Consider the following 21,216-nt stretch of genomic DNA (forward strand, 5'->3'; position numbering starts at 1 on the left):
GTGGCAAAGCACGCATCTGCGCATGCACGGAAACGCTGAGCTTGCGGCGACGGGAGGGATGGTTCTCCTTCGTGTAAAAAAAGGCGAATAAGAAAAATCGAGCATTGTTACTGCTACACAACCACACGCCGAGGAAAATCCTGAACAGTGCGATGTCCTCTTCTCACCCCACCCCAATGTGTGCAGTTACTGCTATAGAGTCAGTATATACTACTATAGTCAGTAGATACTACTATAGTCAGTAGATACTACTGTAGACTCAGTATATACTGCTATAGAGTCAGTATATACTACTATAGTCAGTAGATACTACTATAGTCAGTAGATACTACTGTAGACTCAGTATATACTGCTATAGAGTCAGTATATACTACTATAGTCAGTAGATACTACTATAGTCAGTAGATACTACTGTAGAGTCAGTATATACTACTATAGTCAGTAGATACTACTGTAGACTCAGTATATACTACTATAGTCAGTATATACTACTATAGTCAGTAGATACTACTGTGGACTCAGTAGATACTACTGTAGACTCAGTAGATACTACTGTAGACTCAGTATATACTGCTATAGAGACAGTATATACTACTATAGTCAGTATATACTATAGTCAGTAGATACTACTGTAGACTCAGTATATACTAGTGTAGACTCAGTATATACTACTATAGTCAGTATATACTACTATAGTCAGTAGATACTACTGTAGACTCAGTATAGACTGCTATAGAGTCAGTATATACTACTATAGTCAGTAGATACTACTATAGTCAGTAGATACTACTGTAGACTCAGTATATACTACTATAGTCAGTATATACTACTATAGTCAGTAGATACTACTGTAGACTCAGTATAAACTGCTATAGAGTCAGTATAAACTGCTATAGAGTCAGTATATACTACTATAGTCAGTAGATACTACTATAGTCGGTAGATACTACTGTAGACTCAGTATATACTGCTATAGAGTCAGTATATACTACTATAGTCAGTAGATACTACTGTAGACTCAGTATATACTGCTATAGAGTCAGTATATACTGCTATAGAGTCAGTATATACTACTATAGTCAGTAGATACTACTGTAGACTCAGTATATACTACTGTAGACTCAGTATATACTACTATAGTCAGTATATACTACTATAGTCAGTAGATACTACTATAGTCAACCCGTGCAGCAGCATGGGTTGAAGAAAACCCTGAACATCGTGCATCTCGACAGGCCAGGGACCACACAGTCGCTGCAGCAGCAGCACAGGCTGAGGAAACCACAACATCAAACATGGCGTGCCAGAGGCAAGTTCGTCATGCTGCTGCATCGAGAGCAAAAATAAATAACCCAGACTGGAAAAGAGCAGCTTTAATTTACCAACCTGAGATCGATTTATCGTCAGTCCATGGTGATGTTAGGCTCTACAGTAAAACCTTGGATTGCGAGTAACTTTGGTCTGCGAGTGTTTTGCAAGGCGAGCAAACATTTAAATATTAATTTGATAAACGAGCGAGGGTCTTGCAATACGAGCAGTAGTACGTATACGCTTTGTACTGCCGTGCGTCACGTGATCACAACTGATATACGAGTGCTTTGGATTACAAACACGTTTCCGGAACGAATTATGCTCCTCACAGTCCAAGGTTTTACTGTATGTCAATTACTTGCGAAGAATGCGGTGCTAAAAAGTGGAAAGGAGAATCCAAGGGAATGTGCTGCTGTGATGGAAAAGTCAAAGTTTGTCTTGTGCAGACCCCCCCTGCCGCCCCGAGCCATTGAAATCCTTGGTATCTGGCCATAGCCCTGAATCTAAACACTTTGTGACCAACATCAGGGAGTACAATTCTTGCTTTCAAATGACTTAGTTTGGTGCAATAATGGAATATAGTGGACCCAAGATTTGTGTCCACCTTCAAAGTTCAAGGCCAGGTCTGTCATCGAATCGGATCCATTCAGCCACTGCCTGGCGAAGAGCACAAGTTTATTCAGATTATGAGACCTCCTTTGCCAGAAACAAGATATAGGAATAGGTTTTACCCTTTTAACTGGCACAAAAACTGACACCTTTATTCAAGGCATCATGTTTGCAATAACCACAACACAAGCAGTCAAAATGCAAACAAAAAAGACAACTCTGATAATATGCACTGTCCTTGAATTTAATTGGTCCACACCCGAGACAGCTTTAGGCTCTAAGAAAAGCTGTCTCGGGTGTGGACCAATCAAATTCAAGGACAGTGCATATTATCAGAGTTGTCTTTTTTGTTTGCATTTTGACTGCTTGTGTTGTGGTTATTGCAAACATGATGCCTTGAATAAAGGTGTCAGTTTTTGTGCCAGTTAAAAGGGTAAAACCTATTCCTACAAGTTTATTCAGATTTACTCATTGGTTCTTTTGTTAAAGTCACGTAGGTATAAAATAAACCACGACGTTTCTGGCACAACCCACAAGCATCCATCATCAGGTGGAAAAGCGGTTGACGGACGCTTGGTGTTGCGCCCCGGAACGTGATTTATTTTATTTTCTACCTACTGCGTGACTTTACCGAAAGAACCAAAGAGTATGGATTCCTGCAGTCACGAAAGCTTCAACGCTAGATTATTCAGATATGCTTCATGGGAGATGAAGGTCAGCAAGGCAACCAGCGATGCAGAAATGTGTTCCCAGTGCCAGATTAGAAATTGTCCTCCCCTCTCCAAGGGATGTTCCACCAACACAATTTATTGATTGCAAGTTGCAAACATGCAGCACAGCAAGTCACCTCCAATGATTACCAGGTTGTAATCTGTGTATCCAAGGTCCCAAGCGGGGAGCACGCACGGAGGTCCAATGCCCCAACTTGTGGTGAGGTTGCTGTTCTTATGGTGGGCGAGGAACATGGTAAGAGAGACATTGTGCTTCGATACCAAGACAACACCAAACGAATTCCTGAGACAAACAGAGGATATGATGCCCTACAATACCCCATGATACTGTGGCAAGGGCAAGATGGGTACCACTTCCAGATTCCTAAAATGGTCAAAGCAACGGGCCAAAATCATCCTCACAAAACCGTCTCCTCTAAGGACTTCTATTCCTTCATGATCATGGACAGAGAAGCAGGAAACCACACATTAACGTGCGTCAACCTCTTTCGCCAGTATGTTGTGGATGAGTCTGCCAAAATTGAGAGTGAGCACCTTCTTTACATTCAACTTGATAAAAAAAACGCCTGCGTGTAGAACAGTCTGCTCATCTCAGGGACGTTATCAATGCTGACTCAGATGCAAATGCTCAATGTCAGGAGATTATTCATTTTCCGCTTATCCTTCACACGTGGTCCAAGATGCAATGACCTATATCAGGTAATATGGCGGGTCCCGATCTCTTTATCACCATGATCGAATTGTTCACTATCCAGTTGAATTCTTCAATTATCTGCAGTTCCCTGGTGTTCCACCACACAACTTGTTACTAAAAATCGGGGCACCCGTCTTGCCATTGAGAAACTTGGACCCGCCTAGACTGTGCACCGGCACAAGGCGAATTGTGAAAGAATTACATTCAAATGTTATCAAAGCTACAATCATTACAGGCAAATCTCATGGTGAAGACGTCTTTCTCCATCGCATACCTATAATCCCAAATGACACCGTCTTTGAATTTAAGAGACTTCAATTCCCCGTCCACCTCAGCTTTGCGATGTCCATTAACAAGGTGCAAGGACGATCTTTAAAAGTGGTGGGACTGAATTTCGCAGCTCCGCGCCGTTCTCATGTGCAGCTTTATGTTGGATGCTCTCGTGTAGGCAATAAAAAAAAAACATTAACATTAAATTTTGAATTAAAGCTTTCGTGACTTGCAGGGATTCATATTCTTGGTTCTTTCGGTAAAGTCACCAGCACGTAGAAGGGAAACAATAAAATAATAAAAATATAAAACAATACAATTCTCACGACATTTCGACTACAACACAAGCAATCATCGTCAGGGTTGTGAAAACCACAGCAAGAACAATTTTTAAAAACCTGATGATGATTGCTTTGTGTTGCAGTCGAAACGTCGTGAGAATTTTATTGTTTTATATATTTATTATTTTATTGTTTCCCTTCTACGTGGTGGTGACTTTACCGAAAGAACCAAGAATATATATTTACATTACTTTGCACCAGCAGGCAAGGCCAGGAACATTATATTCTTGGTTCTTTCGGTAAAGTCACGTTGAATGGAAACAATAAAATAATAAAATATATATAAAACAATACAATTCTCACGACGTTTCGACTGCAAAACAAGCAATCATCATCAGGTGTGACGACTGCTTGTGTTGCAGTCGAAACGTGAGAATTTTGTTTTATATATATATTTGTATTATTTTATTGTTTCCCTTCAACGTGACTTTACCGAAAGAACCAAGAATATAAATCACTGCAGTCACCAAAGCTTTAAATCAAAACCAGGAACATTGTTTACAAAGAGGCTCTTTGAGAGGAGGGTGGGTGCCAGCTTCAGGTGGCAGTGTCGCGAAATCTGCCAGCACCAGACATCCGCTCCCTCCCCTTTCCAACCGTTCATCTCCCACCTTATTCTCCCCCCCCCAACCCCCAATATTTTAAGTTCTCTTCTCCGCAATTATTATTCAAACGTTCCCACGTGACTTTACCGAAAGAACCAGAGTTGGTTTCAGTTCAGTTTATTTTGGTATAGCCCTGTGAGCCATTCGGCTCTTGAATCGGGTGCAACCACAACAAACAAAAACACGAACACACGAACAAGAAAAACATCTTAACGTGACTACTATGTGACTGTGACTGTGCAAACAGAAAATCCATGGAAAAAAAAACAGCAAAAATATTCCTGAAAAAAGCACCGTACACCAACGCTGTGTGCAAAAAACTCCCAGTGGGATGCAAGTCAAACAACAAAAACCACAACTTAGATTAAGGCCGTCAGTCTAACTCCGTACTACAACGAAACAAACATGTCCAAACCAAAACAAACGTTTTCCAAATCACAAAAAAATAAAGCCGTAATTGCAACGTAACAGTGATCACAGGGACTGTGACCGAATTTTTTTACAATAAACTACGTAAATAATAACATGTAACACCAAATCCTAGAGCCGTAGCTGGCTGAATGAGTTACTCCACAACAAACAGAGGCATCAGTCGGAGAGTCCTGGCAGTCACGAAAGCTTCGAGTTAATTATTCTTCAGTTTTATTTGTTTGATTATCTTTTTTTAAGAGGCCCTATTTTGTCTTTCATTTGGAGAGCCTCTTGCTCTGGCTGGGAGCTGTCGCTCCCCTCCCACGGCGCGCTGCTTGACCCCCACGCCTGTCGGGTGCTTGCCGAGCCTCACCCACCCTGCCCACACAGTTGCATAGCGTGTTTAGTATTAGAGTTCATATTATATTCTCCTAAAAACCATAATATTCACACACAAACACTTGTTTTGTATTTGCGTATCTTTGCGTGCGTGTGTTTTTTAAGAGAAGACAAGTTTTTAAATATATTTCCCCCCCCGGGGCAAAGCCGGCTACATCCTGCTACGTTGATGAGGAAGGAATCCGTGGCAGAATTAATGACATAACGGGATGAATGATAAATTATGTTAATGAATTAGGCCCATACATGGAGTAATGGGGCGTGGCTTTGCCCATATAAGGAATAAAGGAACGGGAATCGACGTGTTTTTAAAGATCCAATGCTCGATTAAACTGGATGCGATGGATTTTTCACGATCCATGTTCGTGATTCTGTTTGAGAGGAGACCTGATGGCTCATTGGGGCATTCTGTCTACAGGAAACCCACTCACACAGATTCCTACTTGAAACCTGATTCCCACGACCACCCAGCCCAAAATAATTCTCTCATCAAAAGTTTATACCATAGGGCTCACTGCATTTCGGACCAACACCACCTGACCAGTGAATTAAAACATGTACACCTGGCCCTCAAAAGGAATGGTTACTCTGACCGTACCATCCGCCAAACTGCCTCTCCCTCCATACAGAAACAACCACTTGATACTCCGGTCAAAACCATCACACTTCCATATATAGCAGGCGTTACTAAAAAGATTTCCAAAATTCTAAACAAACACAAGATCCAGGTCCGGTTCAATACAGTACACAAAATTCGTGATCTGATCCCATCCGTGAAGGATGTCATTCCTGATTTACAGTACCCCGGGGTTTACAAATTGAGTTGTACCTGCGGTGATTGCTACATCGGTGAGACAAAGCGACATGTCTCTGACCGAATTCGCGAGCACAAATCAGATTTGAAACACGGCAAAATGAATTCTTCTGCCGTGGCTGATCACTGTTACAACGCTGTGGGTGATCACGATATAATTTTCTCCGATACCAAGGTTCTTTGCAAACCCACGGGCTTTTATCAGAGATTTGTTCACGAGGCAATTCAGATCTACAAACACAGACACAATTTCAACCGAGAGGATGGTTTCAAATTAAGCAACCATTGGAAAGATGTTCTAAATGGAACTAAACATTAAACTAATTTCAATGGTACAGTATATTTTTCAAGTAGTGGTACCCCAAACTTTCGCAGCTCTTATAAATTCCATTTTCACACCATCAATAGGTAAACTCCCCCCTTTCCCACCCCCCCCGCGCCAAACTGCAAGTCCACCGGCACGTACACCACCTCTTTCCTAAAATCCGCCAATCAAATGCTAATTTTTATGCTAATTTCTTTGTCAGAACACCTTGTTTGCTCGCACACAGTTTAAAGGTCCGATGTCTGAGCGTGGTTGTGTTTCGCTAAATTCTCCTGTTTGATGAGTACTAGGTGCCTCGGTGAATGTGTATGCTCTGACTTTAACATAGATATTTCTGTGACCAGTTACAAGCTAATCACTCAGCTATTTCAATGCTAAATTCTATGCTAATTCCTTTGTCAAGGGGTGCCTCTGCGGATGTGTACACTTTAACTTAGCTATTTCAATGAGCCATTTCAATGCTAAATTATATGCTAATTCCTTTGTCAAGGCACGTGGTCTTTTTCTTCTCACACAGCTTAAAGGTCGTGATCTAAGCGTGGCTTCTTCCACTCCAGCGCTGTCCTCCAGACAGTCTCGTCCCTTCACCTGATGAAGGCCGCTTGTGTTGTGGCCGAAACGTCGTGATTTTTCGTTATTTTATTTTCACCTAAGTGACTTTACCCAATAGAACCAAAGAGTATTCGGACAAAACTCCACCCATCCCGCGGGTACGGGGTTCTGATTGGCTCGCGATCTCCCTTAAACCACACCCCTCTTCTAATGCCTTCGCCACGCCCCCGTCTCATCATCACAATTTACTCAACGGCCACATCAGATTTGCTAGTGATCATCACGTGCTTCGAAGTGACCCCCGCCCATCTCGCGGGTACAGGGTTCTGATTGGCTCGCCTTATCCCTTAAACAACACCCCTCCCACAATACCTTCGCCTCTGTACCATTATCATAATTTATTCAACGCCCACATCGGATTGGCCAGTGATCAGCACGTAATCCATACATACCCCCCGCCCATCCCGCGGATGCGGGAGTTCTGATTGGCTCATCGTGGGCCCCGCCCCCTCCGACGCCCCCGCCCCCTCCGACGCCCCCGCCCCCCGTGGGGACCCGGGACACTCGCACCGTGGACCACAGCGATGGAGGCGGAGGCGGCGATCTTCGTCTCGGTGGTCGCCTTCTCGTGGCTCGCGTTCGCCTGGGAGGCGCTGCTCTACCGCCGCCAGGTGTCTGGGGAGTGCTGGCGGAGGCGGGCGGGGGGGGGACGGCGCTCCCTGTCGCACCACACACAGACACACACAGATACACAGACACACACACGAGGTGACACACACACAGACACACACACGAGGTGACACACACACAGACTCACACACACACGAGGTGACACACACACAGACTCACACACACACGAGGTGACACACACACAGACTCACACACACGAGGTGACACACACACAGACTCACACACACGAGGTGACACACACACAGACTCACACACACACGAGGTGACACACACACAGACACACACACACACACGAGGTGACACACACACAGACTCACACACACACGAGGTGACACACACAGACTCACACACACGGACTATGCACTGCTGTGTCCATAGTCTGGGGACCCACCCCGTGTGTGACCCCGCGTGTGTGTCTGTGTGTGTGAGTCTGTGTGTGAGTCTGTGTGTGAGTCTGTGTGTGAGTCTGTGTGTCTGTGTGTGTGTGAGTCTGTGTGTGAGTCTGTGTGTCTGTGTGTGTGTGAGTCTGTGTGTGAGTCTGTGTGTCTGTGTGTGTGTGAGTCTGTGTGTGTGTGTCTGTGTGTGTGTGTCTGTGTTTGTCTGTGTGTATCACCTCGCGTGTATGAGTCTGTGTGTCTGTGTGCGTCTGTGTGTATCTCCCTGTGTGTGTGTGTTTGTGTGTGTATCAGTTTAACAGCAGAGGTCTCACTCCGAATCAGTCGAGCGGCAATATCTTTTCATCGGTTGCGTAACGCTGTGTGGAAGCTACCTGGTCTGTCGCTCCGCACTAAGCTTCAGGTCTTCTCGGCCACGGCCATTCCCTCCCTTCTCTACGCTTGCGAAACGTGGACCCCCCTAATGGAACATCTTCGCCGGTTAGAAACATTTAGGCTGGCCTGCCTACGATCCATCCTGGGTTTAACCAGGCTGGATTGTGTGAGGAGCTCACAAATCCTTGAAAGATCTGGGCAAGGTCCCATCGGTGAGCTCCTCCGGCAGGCAAGGCTGCGATGGCTGGGTCATGTAGCCCGCATGCCCAGCCACCGCATGCCGAAACAGCTTTTGTTCGGCCGGATTGAGGGGGCTTAGCGGGCGCGGCACGGGCTAGAGAAGAGATGGAGTGATGTGGTACAGGAGGACGTGGAGCTGAGTGGACTTGCCGATGACTGGTACCAGCGGTGTCAAGATCCGTCTCTGTGGAGGAGGCTCGTGAAGGACGCTACTGGGCAGTTGGAGGCAGTCGCCCTCCAACAACAACGGAGGGCGGAGGAGCAACGCTCACAACAACGAGCGGAGCGCCGGGTGGCTAAAGCACAGCAGGTTGGCACAGTAGGGGGCACAGGTGGTGCATCAGCCAGTCATCTCAGTCAGTCGACCCGTGGCACCTGGGTCTGCCCCGTGACCTCCTGCCAGCGGGCGTTCGACACTTCACGTGGCCTCAGGGTGCACATAGCCTGGCACAAGCGTTGTGGTGACGTCACCGCCACTTAGTGGCGAATGGCGGTTGTTGTTGTATCACCTCGTGTGTGTGAGTCTGTGTGTTTGTGTGTATGTGTGTGTCTCCCTGTGTGTGTGAGTCTGTGTGTCTGTGTGTGTATCACCTCGTGTGTGTCTGTGTCTACCGGTGTGTCTGTGTCTCCCCGTGTGTCAACCCGTGTGTGCGTGTGTGTCCCTGGGAGTGGCTGGCTGAGGTGCGATCTGTTGAGAAAGAACTGAAGGCGATCCAGAGTCTGAGACCAGGAAAGGCACCGGGCAGAGATGATCTCCCAAGCAAACTGCTGAGGGAGGGTGGCGTTTGTGTGCCAACTGCCCTACATGACATCATAACAACAATCTGGACAACTGGACAGGTTCCACAGGATTAGAAGGATGCCCTGGTGGTCCCTCTCTTTAAGAAGGGGGACCGCACAGACTGTAACAACTACAGGGGCATCTCACTCCTCAGTGTGCCGGGAAAGATCCTGGAAAGGATTATTCAACATCGCCTTGCCAGAAACGCTGAGGAGAGGCTTGCGGAGCCCCAATGCGGTTTCAGGAAAGGGCGGTCCTGCACAGATGCCACATATTCTGTTTGCTACCGTAGGAGTGTAGGGAATTCCAACAAGATCTACATCTCTGCTTTATTGATCTAGTCAAGGCCTATGATATCAATATGCCTGGGCTCTGGGCTTCGTGCTTTTGGAGTCCCTTTATGCTCACAATGATTAAGGACCTTCATCATGGTGGGCAGGCCCGGGTAAAACTACGTGGCCGGGAATCAGAGTCATTCCTTGTTCACCTTGGGGTGCGACAGGCATGTCCTCTGGCTGCCACATTATTTAACATATTTTTTGACCACGTAGTTTAAGAGGAATCTCCATCTGGTACAGATACGATGGAAGGCTGATCGATGCCTGAGTGCGGTCAAAGGATGGCTCCCTATTGGTCAACCACGTTATATATGCTGATGATTTCGTGATTACTGCTCACTAGTTGGAGGTGTTGCTGCTGAACCTGGAACGTCCCACTAAGAGGTGGGGCCTTACCATCACCCCCACTAAAACTAAGCACCTGCCTGGGTATTTTGTACCATCAGACACCACCCCACAACTCCCAATTGGTGATGGGGCAGTTGTGGAGAGAGTGGGGAGTTTCCCATACCTGGGCAGTGTGCGGCAATATCTTTTCATCAGTTGCGTAACGCTGTGTGGAAGCTACCTGGTCTGTCGCTCCGCACGAAGCTTCAGGTCTTCTCGGCCAGTCATGCTCTCCCTTCTCTATGCTTGTGAAACGTGGACCCCCATAATGGAACATCTTCGCTGGTTAGAAGCATTTAGAGTGGTCTGCCTACGATCCATCCTGGGTTTAACCAGGCTGCATTGTGTGAGGAGCTCACAAATCCTTGAAAGATCTGGGCAAGGTCCCATCGGTGAGCTCCGGCAGGCAAGGCTGCGTTGGCTGGTTCATGTAGCCCGCATGCCCAACCACCGCATACCTAAAAAGCTTTTGTTCGGCTGGATAGAGGGGGCTAAACGGGTACAGCATAGGCTAGAGAAGAGATGTAATGATGTGATACAAGAGGACGTGGAGTTGAGTGGACTTGCCGATGACTGGTACCAGCGGTGTCAAGATCGTCCTCTGTGGAGGAGGCTCGTGAAGGACGCTACTGGGCAGTTGGAGGCAGTCGCCCTCCAGCAACAACGGAGGGCAGAGGAGCGATGCTCACAACAACGAGCGGAGTGCCGGGTGGTTAAAACACAGCAGGTTGGCACAGTAGGGGGCACAGGTGTTGCATCAGCCAGTCGTCTCAGTCGTTTCGGTTAGTCGACCCGTGGCACCTGCTGGGTCTGTCCCATGACCTACTGCCAGCGGGCGTTCGACATTTCACTTGGCCTGAAAGTGCACACAGCCTGACTCGAAGCGCCGTGGTGACGTCGCCGCCACTTAGTGGCGAACGGCGGTTGATGTTGTTGCGTCTCCCCCGGTATCTCGCCATGTCGCCCGGTGCGTCTCCCCCAGCGCCGTGTCCACCTGTCCACGCTCACGGTTCCACCGGAGTTGGTGGGCTCCTCGCTGACCCAGGAGACGCTGCTGAAGGCGCGGAGCTATCAGCTGGACAAGGGCTCCTTCGGCAGCGTCTCCAACCTCTACTCGCAGATAGAGTCCACCGTGAGGCTCTACACCACAACACCACACCAGACTATACTCCACTACACTAGACCACACTACACCAGACTATACACCATTACACTAGACCACACTAGACTAGACTATACTTTACTAGACTACACACCACTATGCTAGACTACACACCACTAGACTACACTAGACTCCAATAGACTATACACCACTACACTACACTATACACCACTACACTAGACCACACTACACCAGACTATACTCCACTACACTAGGCCACACTACACTAGACCACACTACACCAGACTATACTCAACTAGACTATACTCCACTACACTAGACCACACTACACTAGACCACACTACACTACACTATACTCCACTACACTAGACCACACTACACTAGACTATACTAGACTAGACTACACACCACTATGCTAGACTACACTAGACTCCACTAGACTATACACCACTACACTACACTTTACTCCACTACACTAGACCACACTACGCTAGACTATACTGAACTAGACTAGACTTTGCTAGACTATACTCCACTAGACCACACTGCGCTAGACTATACTCCACTAGACCACACTGCACTAGACTATACTCCACTAGACCACACTACGCTAGACTATACTCCACTAGACCACACTGCGCTAGACTATACTCCACTAGACCACACTACGCTAGGCTATACTCCACTAGACCATACTACGCTAGACTATACTCCACTACGCTAGACTATACTCCACTAGACCATACTACGCTAGACTATACTCCACTCCCAGCTGGACAAGGGCACCTTTGGCAGTCTCCAACCTGTACTCGCAGATAGTCCACCATGAGGCTCTACACCACTCGCTAGACCACACTAGACTACACGAGACTATACACCATCACACTAGACTATACACCATCACACTAGACAATACACCATCACACTAGACTATACACCATCACACCAGACAATACACCATCACACTAGACTATACACCATCACACGAGACAATACACCATCACACTAGACTATACACCATCACACCAGACAATACACCATCACACTAGACTATACACCATCACACTAGACAATACACCATCACACTAGACAATACACTATCACACTAGACCATACACCATCACACTAGACAATACACCATCACACTAGACAATACACCATCACACTAGACAATACACCATCACACTAGACTATACACCATCACACTAGACTATACACCATCACACGAGACAATACACCATCACACTAGACTATACACCATCACACCAGACAATACACCATCACACTAGACAATACACCATCACACTAGACTATACACCATCACACTAGACAATACACCATCACACTAGACAATACACCATCACACTAGACAATACACCATCACACTAGACTATACACCATCACACGAGACAATACACCATCACACTAGACAATACACCATCACACTAGACAATACACCATCACACTAGACTATACACCATCACACTAGACAATACACCATCACACTAGACAATACACCATCACACTAGACTATACACCATCACACTAGACTATACACCATCACACTAGACTATACACCATCACACTAGACAATACACCATCACACTAGACAATACACCATCACACTAGACTATACACCATCACACTAGACAATACACCATCACACTAGACCATACACCATCACACTAGACTATACACCATCACACTAGACTATACACCATCACACTAGACAATACACCATCACACTAGACTATACACCATCACACTAGACTATACACCATCACACTAGACTATACACCATCACACTAGACTATACACCATCACACTAGACTATACACCATCACACTAGACAATACACCATCACACTAGACAATACACCATCACACTAGACTATACACCATCACACTAGACAATACACCATCACACTAGACCATACACCATCACACTAGACTATACACCATCACACTAGACTATACACCATCACACTAGACAATACACCATCACACTAGACTATACACCATCACACTAGACTATACACCATCACACTAGATAATACACCATCACACTAGACTATACACCATCACACTAGACTATACACCATCACACTAGACTATACACCATCACACTAGACAATACACCATCACACTAGACTATACACCATCACACTAGACAATACACCATCACACTAGACAATACACCATCACACTAGACTATACACCATCACACTAGACTATACACCATCACACTAGACTATACACCATCACACTAGACAATACACCATCACACTAGACAATACACCATCACACTAGACTATACACCATCACACTAGACAATACACCATCACACTAGACCATACACCATCACACTAGACTATACACCATCACACTAGACTATATACCATCACACTAGACAATACACCATCACACTAGACTATACACCATCACACTAGACTATACACCATCACACTAGACAATACACCATCACACTAGACTATACACCATCACACTAGACTATACACCATCACACTAGACTATACACCATCACACTAGACAATACACCATCACATGAGACTATATACCATCACACTAGACAACACACCATCACACGAGACTATACACCATCACACCAGACTATACACCATCACACTAGACAATACACCATCACACTAGACAATACACCATCACACTAGACAATACACCATCACACGAGACTATACACCATCAAACTAGACTATACACCATCACACTAGACAATACACCATCACACTAGACAATACACCATCACACTAGACAATACACCATCACACTAGACAATACACCATCACACTAGACCATACACCATCAAACGAGACTATGCACCATTATACTAGACAATACACCGCGACACTATGCTATAATAATAACAATTTACACTTATGAAGCACGTGTCACCCAGAGGTTGCAAGGCGCTGCACAGAGCTAAAAGCAATTAACTAAATAACGAACGCAATTTTAAAACCTAACAATCACGAAGGCTCTTGATTTAACCACGGATACTGGCGTAGCAGAGAGATAGATGGTCCTCGTATGGTCGAGTGCCTTTCTGTAAATTGTAACCTGGTACTTGAAGATTCGCGAGCGGGATAGGAAGAGCAGATTTTCGCCACGATCGTTCCGCCTTGCGGACAGTTGTCTTCAGTGCATGAAGCTCGTCGTCATACCAGGGTGAGGAATTCACCACCCGAGATCCACAGCGTGATTTCAATCCAATTTACTTTTGATTTAAAGCTTTCGTGACTGCAGGGATTCATATTCTTGGTTCTTTCGGTAAAGTCACCACGTAGGAAAAAAAAACACGGCAAGAACATTTGAAAAAAGTGGCGGTTTTTAACGTTAGCACCACGGAGAGCGGTTTGACAGTCAACTGTCAGTCAACTGTCAACTGTCAGTCAACTGTCAGTCAACTGTCAGTCAACTGTCAACTGTCAGTCAACTGTCAACTGTCAGTCAACTGTCAAACTGCTCTCCGTGGTGTTAACGTTACAAACCGCCACTTTTTTCAAATTTTCTTGCTGTGCTTTTTTTCACACCTGATGATGATTGCTTGTGTTGCAGTCGAAACATCGTGATGATTTTATTGTTCAATATTTTTTTATTATTTTATTGTTTCCCTTCTACGTGGTGACTTTACCGAAAGAATCAAGAATAAGAGCAACATTGTCACGGGCTGGATAGCCTTCCATTCCAGAACTGGATGCCCTAGAACTAGATGCTCGAACAACTGGAAGGCCACAGGGTGGTCAATGAGCGATGGAGAACTGCAAGACCACCACTGTGGCCAGATGATCGGCCATTGCCCTCCACTAGACTATACTATACACCACTATGCTATACTATACACCACTAGACTATACTATACACCACTAGACTATACTATACACCACTATACTATACTATACACCACTAGACTATACTATACACCACTATACTATACACCACTAGACTATACCATACACCACTAGACTATACTATACACCACTATACTATACTATACACCACTAGACTATACTATACACGACTAGACTATACTATACACCACTAGACTATACTATACACCACTAGACTATACTATACACCACTAGACTATACTATACACCAATAGACAATACTATACACCACTAGACTATGCTATACACCACTATACTATACTATACACCACTAGACTATACTATACACCACTAGACTATACTATACACCACTATACTATACTATACACCACTAGACTATACTATACACCACTATACTATACTATACACCACTAGACTATACTATACACCACTAGACTATACTATACACCACTAGACTATACTATACACCACTAGACTATGCTATACACCACTAGACTATACTATACACCACTAGACTATACTATACACCACTAGACTATGCTATACACCACTAGACTATGCTATACACCACTATACTATACATCACTATACTATACTATACACCACTAGACTATACTATACACCACTAGACTCCACTATACACCACTAGACTACACTATACACCACTAGACTATACACCACTATACTATACTATACACCACTATACTATACTATACACCACTATACTATACTATACACCACTATACTATACTATACACCACTAGACTATACTATACACCACTATACTACACTATACACCACTAGACTATACTATACACCACTATACTATACTATACACCACTAGACTATACTATACACCACTATACTATACTATACACCACTAGACTATACCATACACCACTAGACAATACCATACACCACTAGACTATACTATACACCACTAGACTATACTATACACCACTAGACTATACTATACACCACTAGACTATACTATACACCACTAGACTATACTATACACCACTAGACTATACTATACACCACTAGACTATGCTATACACCACTATACTATGCTATACACCACTAGACTATACTATACACCACTAGACTATACTATACACCACTAGACTATACTATACACCAATAGACAATACTATACACCACTATACTATACTATACACCACTAGACTATTCTATACACCACTAGACTATACTATACACCACTAGACTATACTATACACCACTAGACTATACTATACACCACTAGACTATACTATACACCACTATACTATACTATACACCACTAGACTATACTATACACCACTAGACTATACTATACACCACTAGACTATACCATACACCACTAGACTATACTATACACCACTATACTATACACCACTAGACTATACTATACACCACTAGACTATACTATACACCAATAGACAATACTATACACCACTATACTATACTATACACCACTAGACTATTCTATACACCACTAGACTATACTATACACCACTAGACTATACTATACACCACTAGACTATACTATACACCACTAGACTATACTATACACCACTAGACTATACTATACACCACTATACTATACTATACACCACTAGACTATACTATACACCACTAGACTATACTATACACCACTAGACTATACCATACACCACTATACTATACTATACACCACTATACTATACTATACACCACTATACTATACACCACTAGACTATACTATACACCACTAGACTATACTATATACCACTATACTATACTTTACACCACTATACTATACACCACTATACTATACTATACACCACTAGACTATATACCATTATACTACACTATTCACCACTATACTATACACCACTATACTATACAACACTATACTATACTATACACCACTATACTACACTATACACCACTATACTATACACCACTAGACTACTATACACCACTATACTATACTATACACCACTATACTATACACCACTATACTATACTATACACCACTAGACTATACTATACACCACTAGACTATACACCACTATACTATACTATACACCACTAGACTATACTATACACCACTATACTATACACCACTAGACTACACTATACACCACTATACTACACTATACACCACTAGACTATACTATACATCACTAGACTATACTATACACCACTAGACTATACTATACACCACTAGACTATACTATACACCAATATACTATACTATACACCACTAGACTATACTATACACCACTAGACTATACTATACACCACTAGACTATACTATACACCACTAGACTATACACCACTAGACTATACTATACACCACTATACTATACACTACTATACTATACACCACTAGGCTATACACCACTAGACTATGCTATTCACTCCTACACTATACACCACTAGACTATACTATACACCACTATACTACACTATACTACACTAGACTATACTATACACCACTAGACTATATTATACACCACTAGACTACACTATACACCACTAGACTATACTATACACCACTATACTATACACCACTAGACTATACACCACTATACTATACACCACTATGCTATACACCACTATACTACTCCTACACTATACACCAATAGACATTACTATACACCACTATACTACACTATACACCACTATGCTCTAGATTATTAGACTATGCTAGACACCACCCACCCACCCTCTCGTGCGCCGTGCCACCCTTCACAGGTCCTGCTGCTACTGCTCACTGACAGCACTTGTCCCAGCGTCCTACAAAGGCTATCCGGGGGGCGGGGGGTATGTGCCTTTGTCTGTATGTGCGTTAGTTAATTCTCCTGCTGGGCGGAATCCCCTATCTGTGGAGCGTCACCGGGCACATCGTACAGAGGCTGGGCTACTCGGCCGACTACGAGGTAATGAAACATCAACAACAACAACAATCATTGGAAAGATTTGATAAACCATTTCAGGTCTTAATTGATTGTTCACGCTTACAGTGGCTTTCAGACAGCATACATTATAAAATAAACAAAAATAAAAATTCGTCTCCCCCCTCCTTTTCAGAATATAGATGGACTAGTCCGTCTAAATAAACTGCCAAATCGCTGCGCGTGGCGCTGACGTTTTTTTATAAATAAATAAATGCACCGTTTAAAAATAAATTAATGCAAACCAACACACCTGTAGACGACCGTTTGTGTTATGGTCGAAACGTCGTGAGAATTTTTATTGTTTTATATTTATTTTATTATTTTGTTGTTTCCCTTCAACGTGACTTTACCGAAAAAACTAAGAATATAATAACAACAACAACTCTTTGGTTTTTTCGGTAAAGTCACGTAGAAATAATAAATAATAATAAAATTACATAATAGCATACGACGTTTCGATTGCAACGCAAGCGATCATCGTCAGGCATAGAAGAGCTAAATTTAAGAGAGAGAGGAAACACAGAACCGCGGATATATATACAGACACCTAAGCGGAGGGAGTTAACACAGAGACACAAAGAGAGACACAACGTACGGAGCACAGAGAGACAGGGTCTCTGTGCCGACGCCCTAGGATGTAGGGGAGACAGAGAGAGAGATGGAGAAGCACATCAAATCGAACAAGATTTAGTAAGATTTGGAAACAACATAATGCAACACAGACGGTCGGTCAAAACACAATTAACGAATGGATCTGGCTGATTACGCTTTTTCAAAGATTGCTAAATTGTAGGTTAAGAGTGATGGAGTACAGATCGCAGACACATATATAGACATCTGAGCAGAGAGAGTTAGCACAGAGACACAAAGATAAAACAAAGATCCCCCATATAGCCTTAACAGACTGTAGGGGCAAGTGCTGTTAGCGAGCACCTATGAAGGCCGGAACGGTACACGAGGGGGTGGGTGGCCAGCACCACGCCCGACCGCCTTTGTCTCCCTAGTGGCGATGTTTACACACCGCACCAGGTACTCATTTGAGGCTGAGTCGACCTAGGGGAGGCCCGGGACCGGTTCAGATAATCGTCACTGGTGTTGGCCGTGAGCGGGAATCGAACCCGGGTCGCCAGGTTCATAGCGCAGCACGCTAACCGCTGCACTATCGCTCCCCACAGACACACACAGAGAGACACACAGAGAGACACACACATGGGACAATGGAAAAAAAACAGAGTAATTCCTGCAGTCACGAAAGCACCAAATCAACAACAACAACAACAACCACCACCACCGCAGCTGTTCGCCGCTAAAATATTTAACTGCTACCATTTTTATTTTGCCAGGCAAAGCCCGCACTTGAGCTCTCTATGTCAGAAGCGACTTTTTGCCATCACAAATTATAGCAGCTCAACGAAGTGGGCTCATCATCGTCGTCGTCATCATCATCACCACGTGGCGATTCACAGCAGCAGACAAATACTCTGAATGCGCAGCGACGACGCTTGATTCTGAACGTGGAGGGAAAAAAAACCTCAGGACCCGGAGGAAAATCCACGCAACCACAGGAGAGAGAGAGAGACGCAGACTCCAAATACACAGCAGCAGCAGCAGCAGGCATCGTCAGGGTCGGGGTCGAACCCACGACCTCCTGCACACCAGGCGAGGTAGTTAACATCTCATAGCCACCGTGATGATGATGATGAGAGAGAGACGCAGACTCCAAATCTACAGCAACAGCAGCAGGCATCGTCAGGGTCGGGATGGAACCCACGACCTCCTGCGCACCAGGCGAGGTAGTCAACATCTCATAGCCACCGTGATGATGATGATGAGAGAGAGAGACGCAGACTCCAAATCTACAGCAACAGCAGCAGGCATCGTCAGGGTCGGGATGGAACCCACGACCTCCTGCGCACCGGGCGAGGTAGTCAACATCTCCTAGCCACCGTGATGCCGCTACGTGGCGGTGACGACACCGCAGCGCCCTGTGCCAGGCTAGGTGCACTTTCAGGCCACGCGAAGTGTCGGAACGCCCGCCGGTAGGAGGTCACGAGACTGACCCAGGTTGCCGCAGTCTTTGTGTGTTCACAGGCGCTGCTGCTACTCGCTAACAGCACTTGCCCCTACAGTCTGTCTCAGGCTACACGGGGGACCTTTGTCTTTGTGTGTTCACAGGCTCTGCTGCTACTCGCTACTAACAGCACTTGCCCCTACAGCCTGTTACAGGCTACACGGGGGACCTTTGTCTTTGTGTGTTCACAGGCACTGCTGCTACTCGCTAACAGCACTTGCCCCTACAGCCTGTCACAGGCTACACGGGGGACCTTTGTCTTTGTGTGTTCACAGGCGCTGCTGCTACTCGCTAACAGCACTTGCCCCTGCAGTCTGCTTGAGGCTACACGGGGGACCTTTGTCTTTGGTGTGTTCACAGGCGCTGCTGATACTCGCTAACAGCACTTGCCCCTACAGTCTGTCTCAGGCTACACGGGGGACCTTTGTCTTTGTGTGTTCACAGGCGCTGCTGATACTCGCTAACAGCACTTGCCCCTGCAGTCTGTCTCAGGCTACACGGGGGACCTTTGTCTTTGTGTGTTCACAGGCGCTGCTGCTACTCGCTACTAACAGCACTTGCCCCTGCAGTCTGCTTGAGGCTACACGGGGGACCTTTGTCTTTGGTGTGTTCACAGGGCGCTGCTGATACTCGCTACTCACAGCACTTGCCCCTACAGTCTGTCACAGGCTACACGGGGGACCTTTGTCTCTGTGCCACCGCAGGTGTCACGGTCGTGTCTCTTCCTGCTGCTTGCGTCGCTCTTCTCCGCCGCCACGTCACTGCCCTGGTCCCTGTACGGCACCTTTGTGGTGGAGGAGCGTCACGGCTTCAACAAGCAGGTGGGATGGGGCTCTCACTGTCTTGCGATCGATTGATCGATTGATCGATCGATCGATTGATTGATTGATCGATCGCTCCCGTTAGATGCGCCATCTGCCTAT

General features: G+C 45.1%; 1 protein-coding gene across 1 annotated transcript in view; it reads left to right on the top strand.

Annotated features, from left to right (window-relative positions):
- The first annotated feature begins 7,580 nt into the window (after positions 1 to 7,580).
- ZMPSTE24 (zinc metallopeptidase STE24) overlaps positions 7,581 to 21,216 on the top strand; it is a 38,539-nt gene continuing 24,903 nt past the window's right edge. The window contains exons 1-4 of the mRNA XM_076054484.1: positions 7,581 to 7,733; positions 11,251 to 11,400; positions 18,118 to 18,204; positions 20,998 to 21,114. Of these exons, the coding sequence (XP_075910599.1) occupies positions 7,647 to 7,733; positions 11,251 to 11,400; positions 18,118 to 18,204; positions 20,998 to 21,114 (441 nt within the window). The 5' untranslated portion in view covers positions 7,581 to 7,646. The remainder of the gene's footprint in view (positions 7,734 to 11,250; positions 11,401 to 18,117; positions 18,205 to 20,997; positions 21,115 to 21,216) is intronic.

Source organism: Petromyzon marinus, chromosome 66 (genome assembly GCF_048934315.1).
Source record: "Petromyzon marinus isolate PM22_M1 ecotype Great Lakes invasive population chromosome 66, UKy_Petmar_22M1.pri1.0, whole genome shotgun sequence".
NCBI classification, from domain to species: Eukaryota; Metazoa; Chordata; class Hyperoartia; order Petromyzontiformes; family Petromyzontidae; genus Petromyzon; species Petromyzon marinus.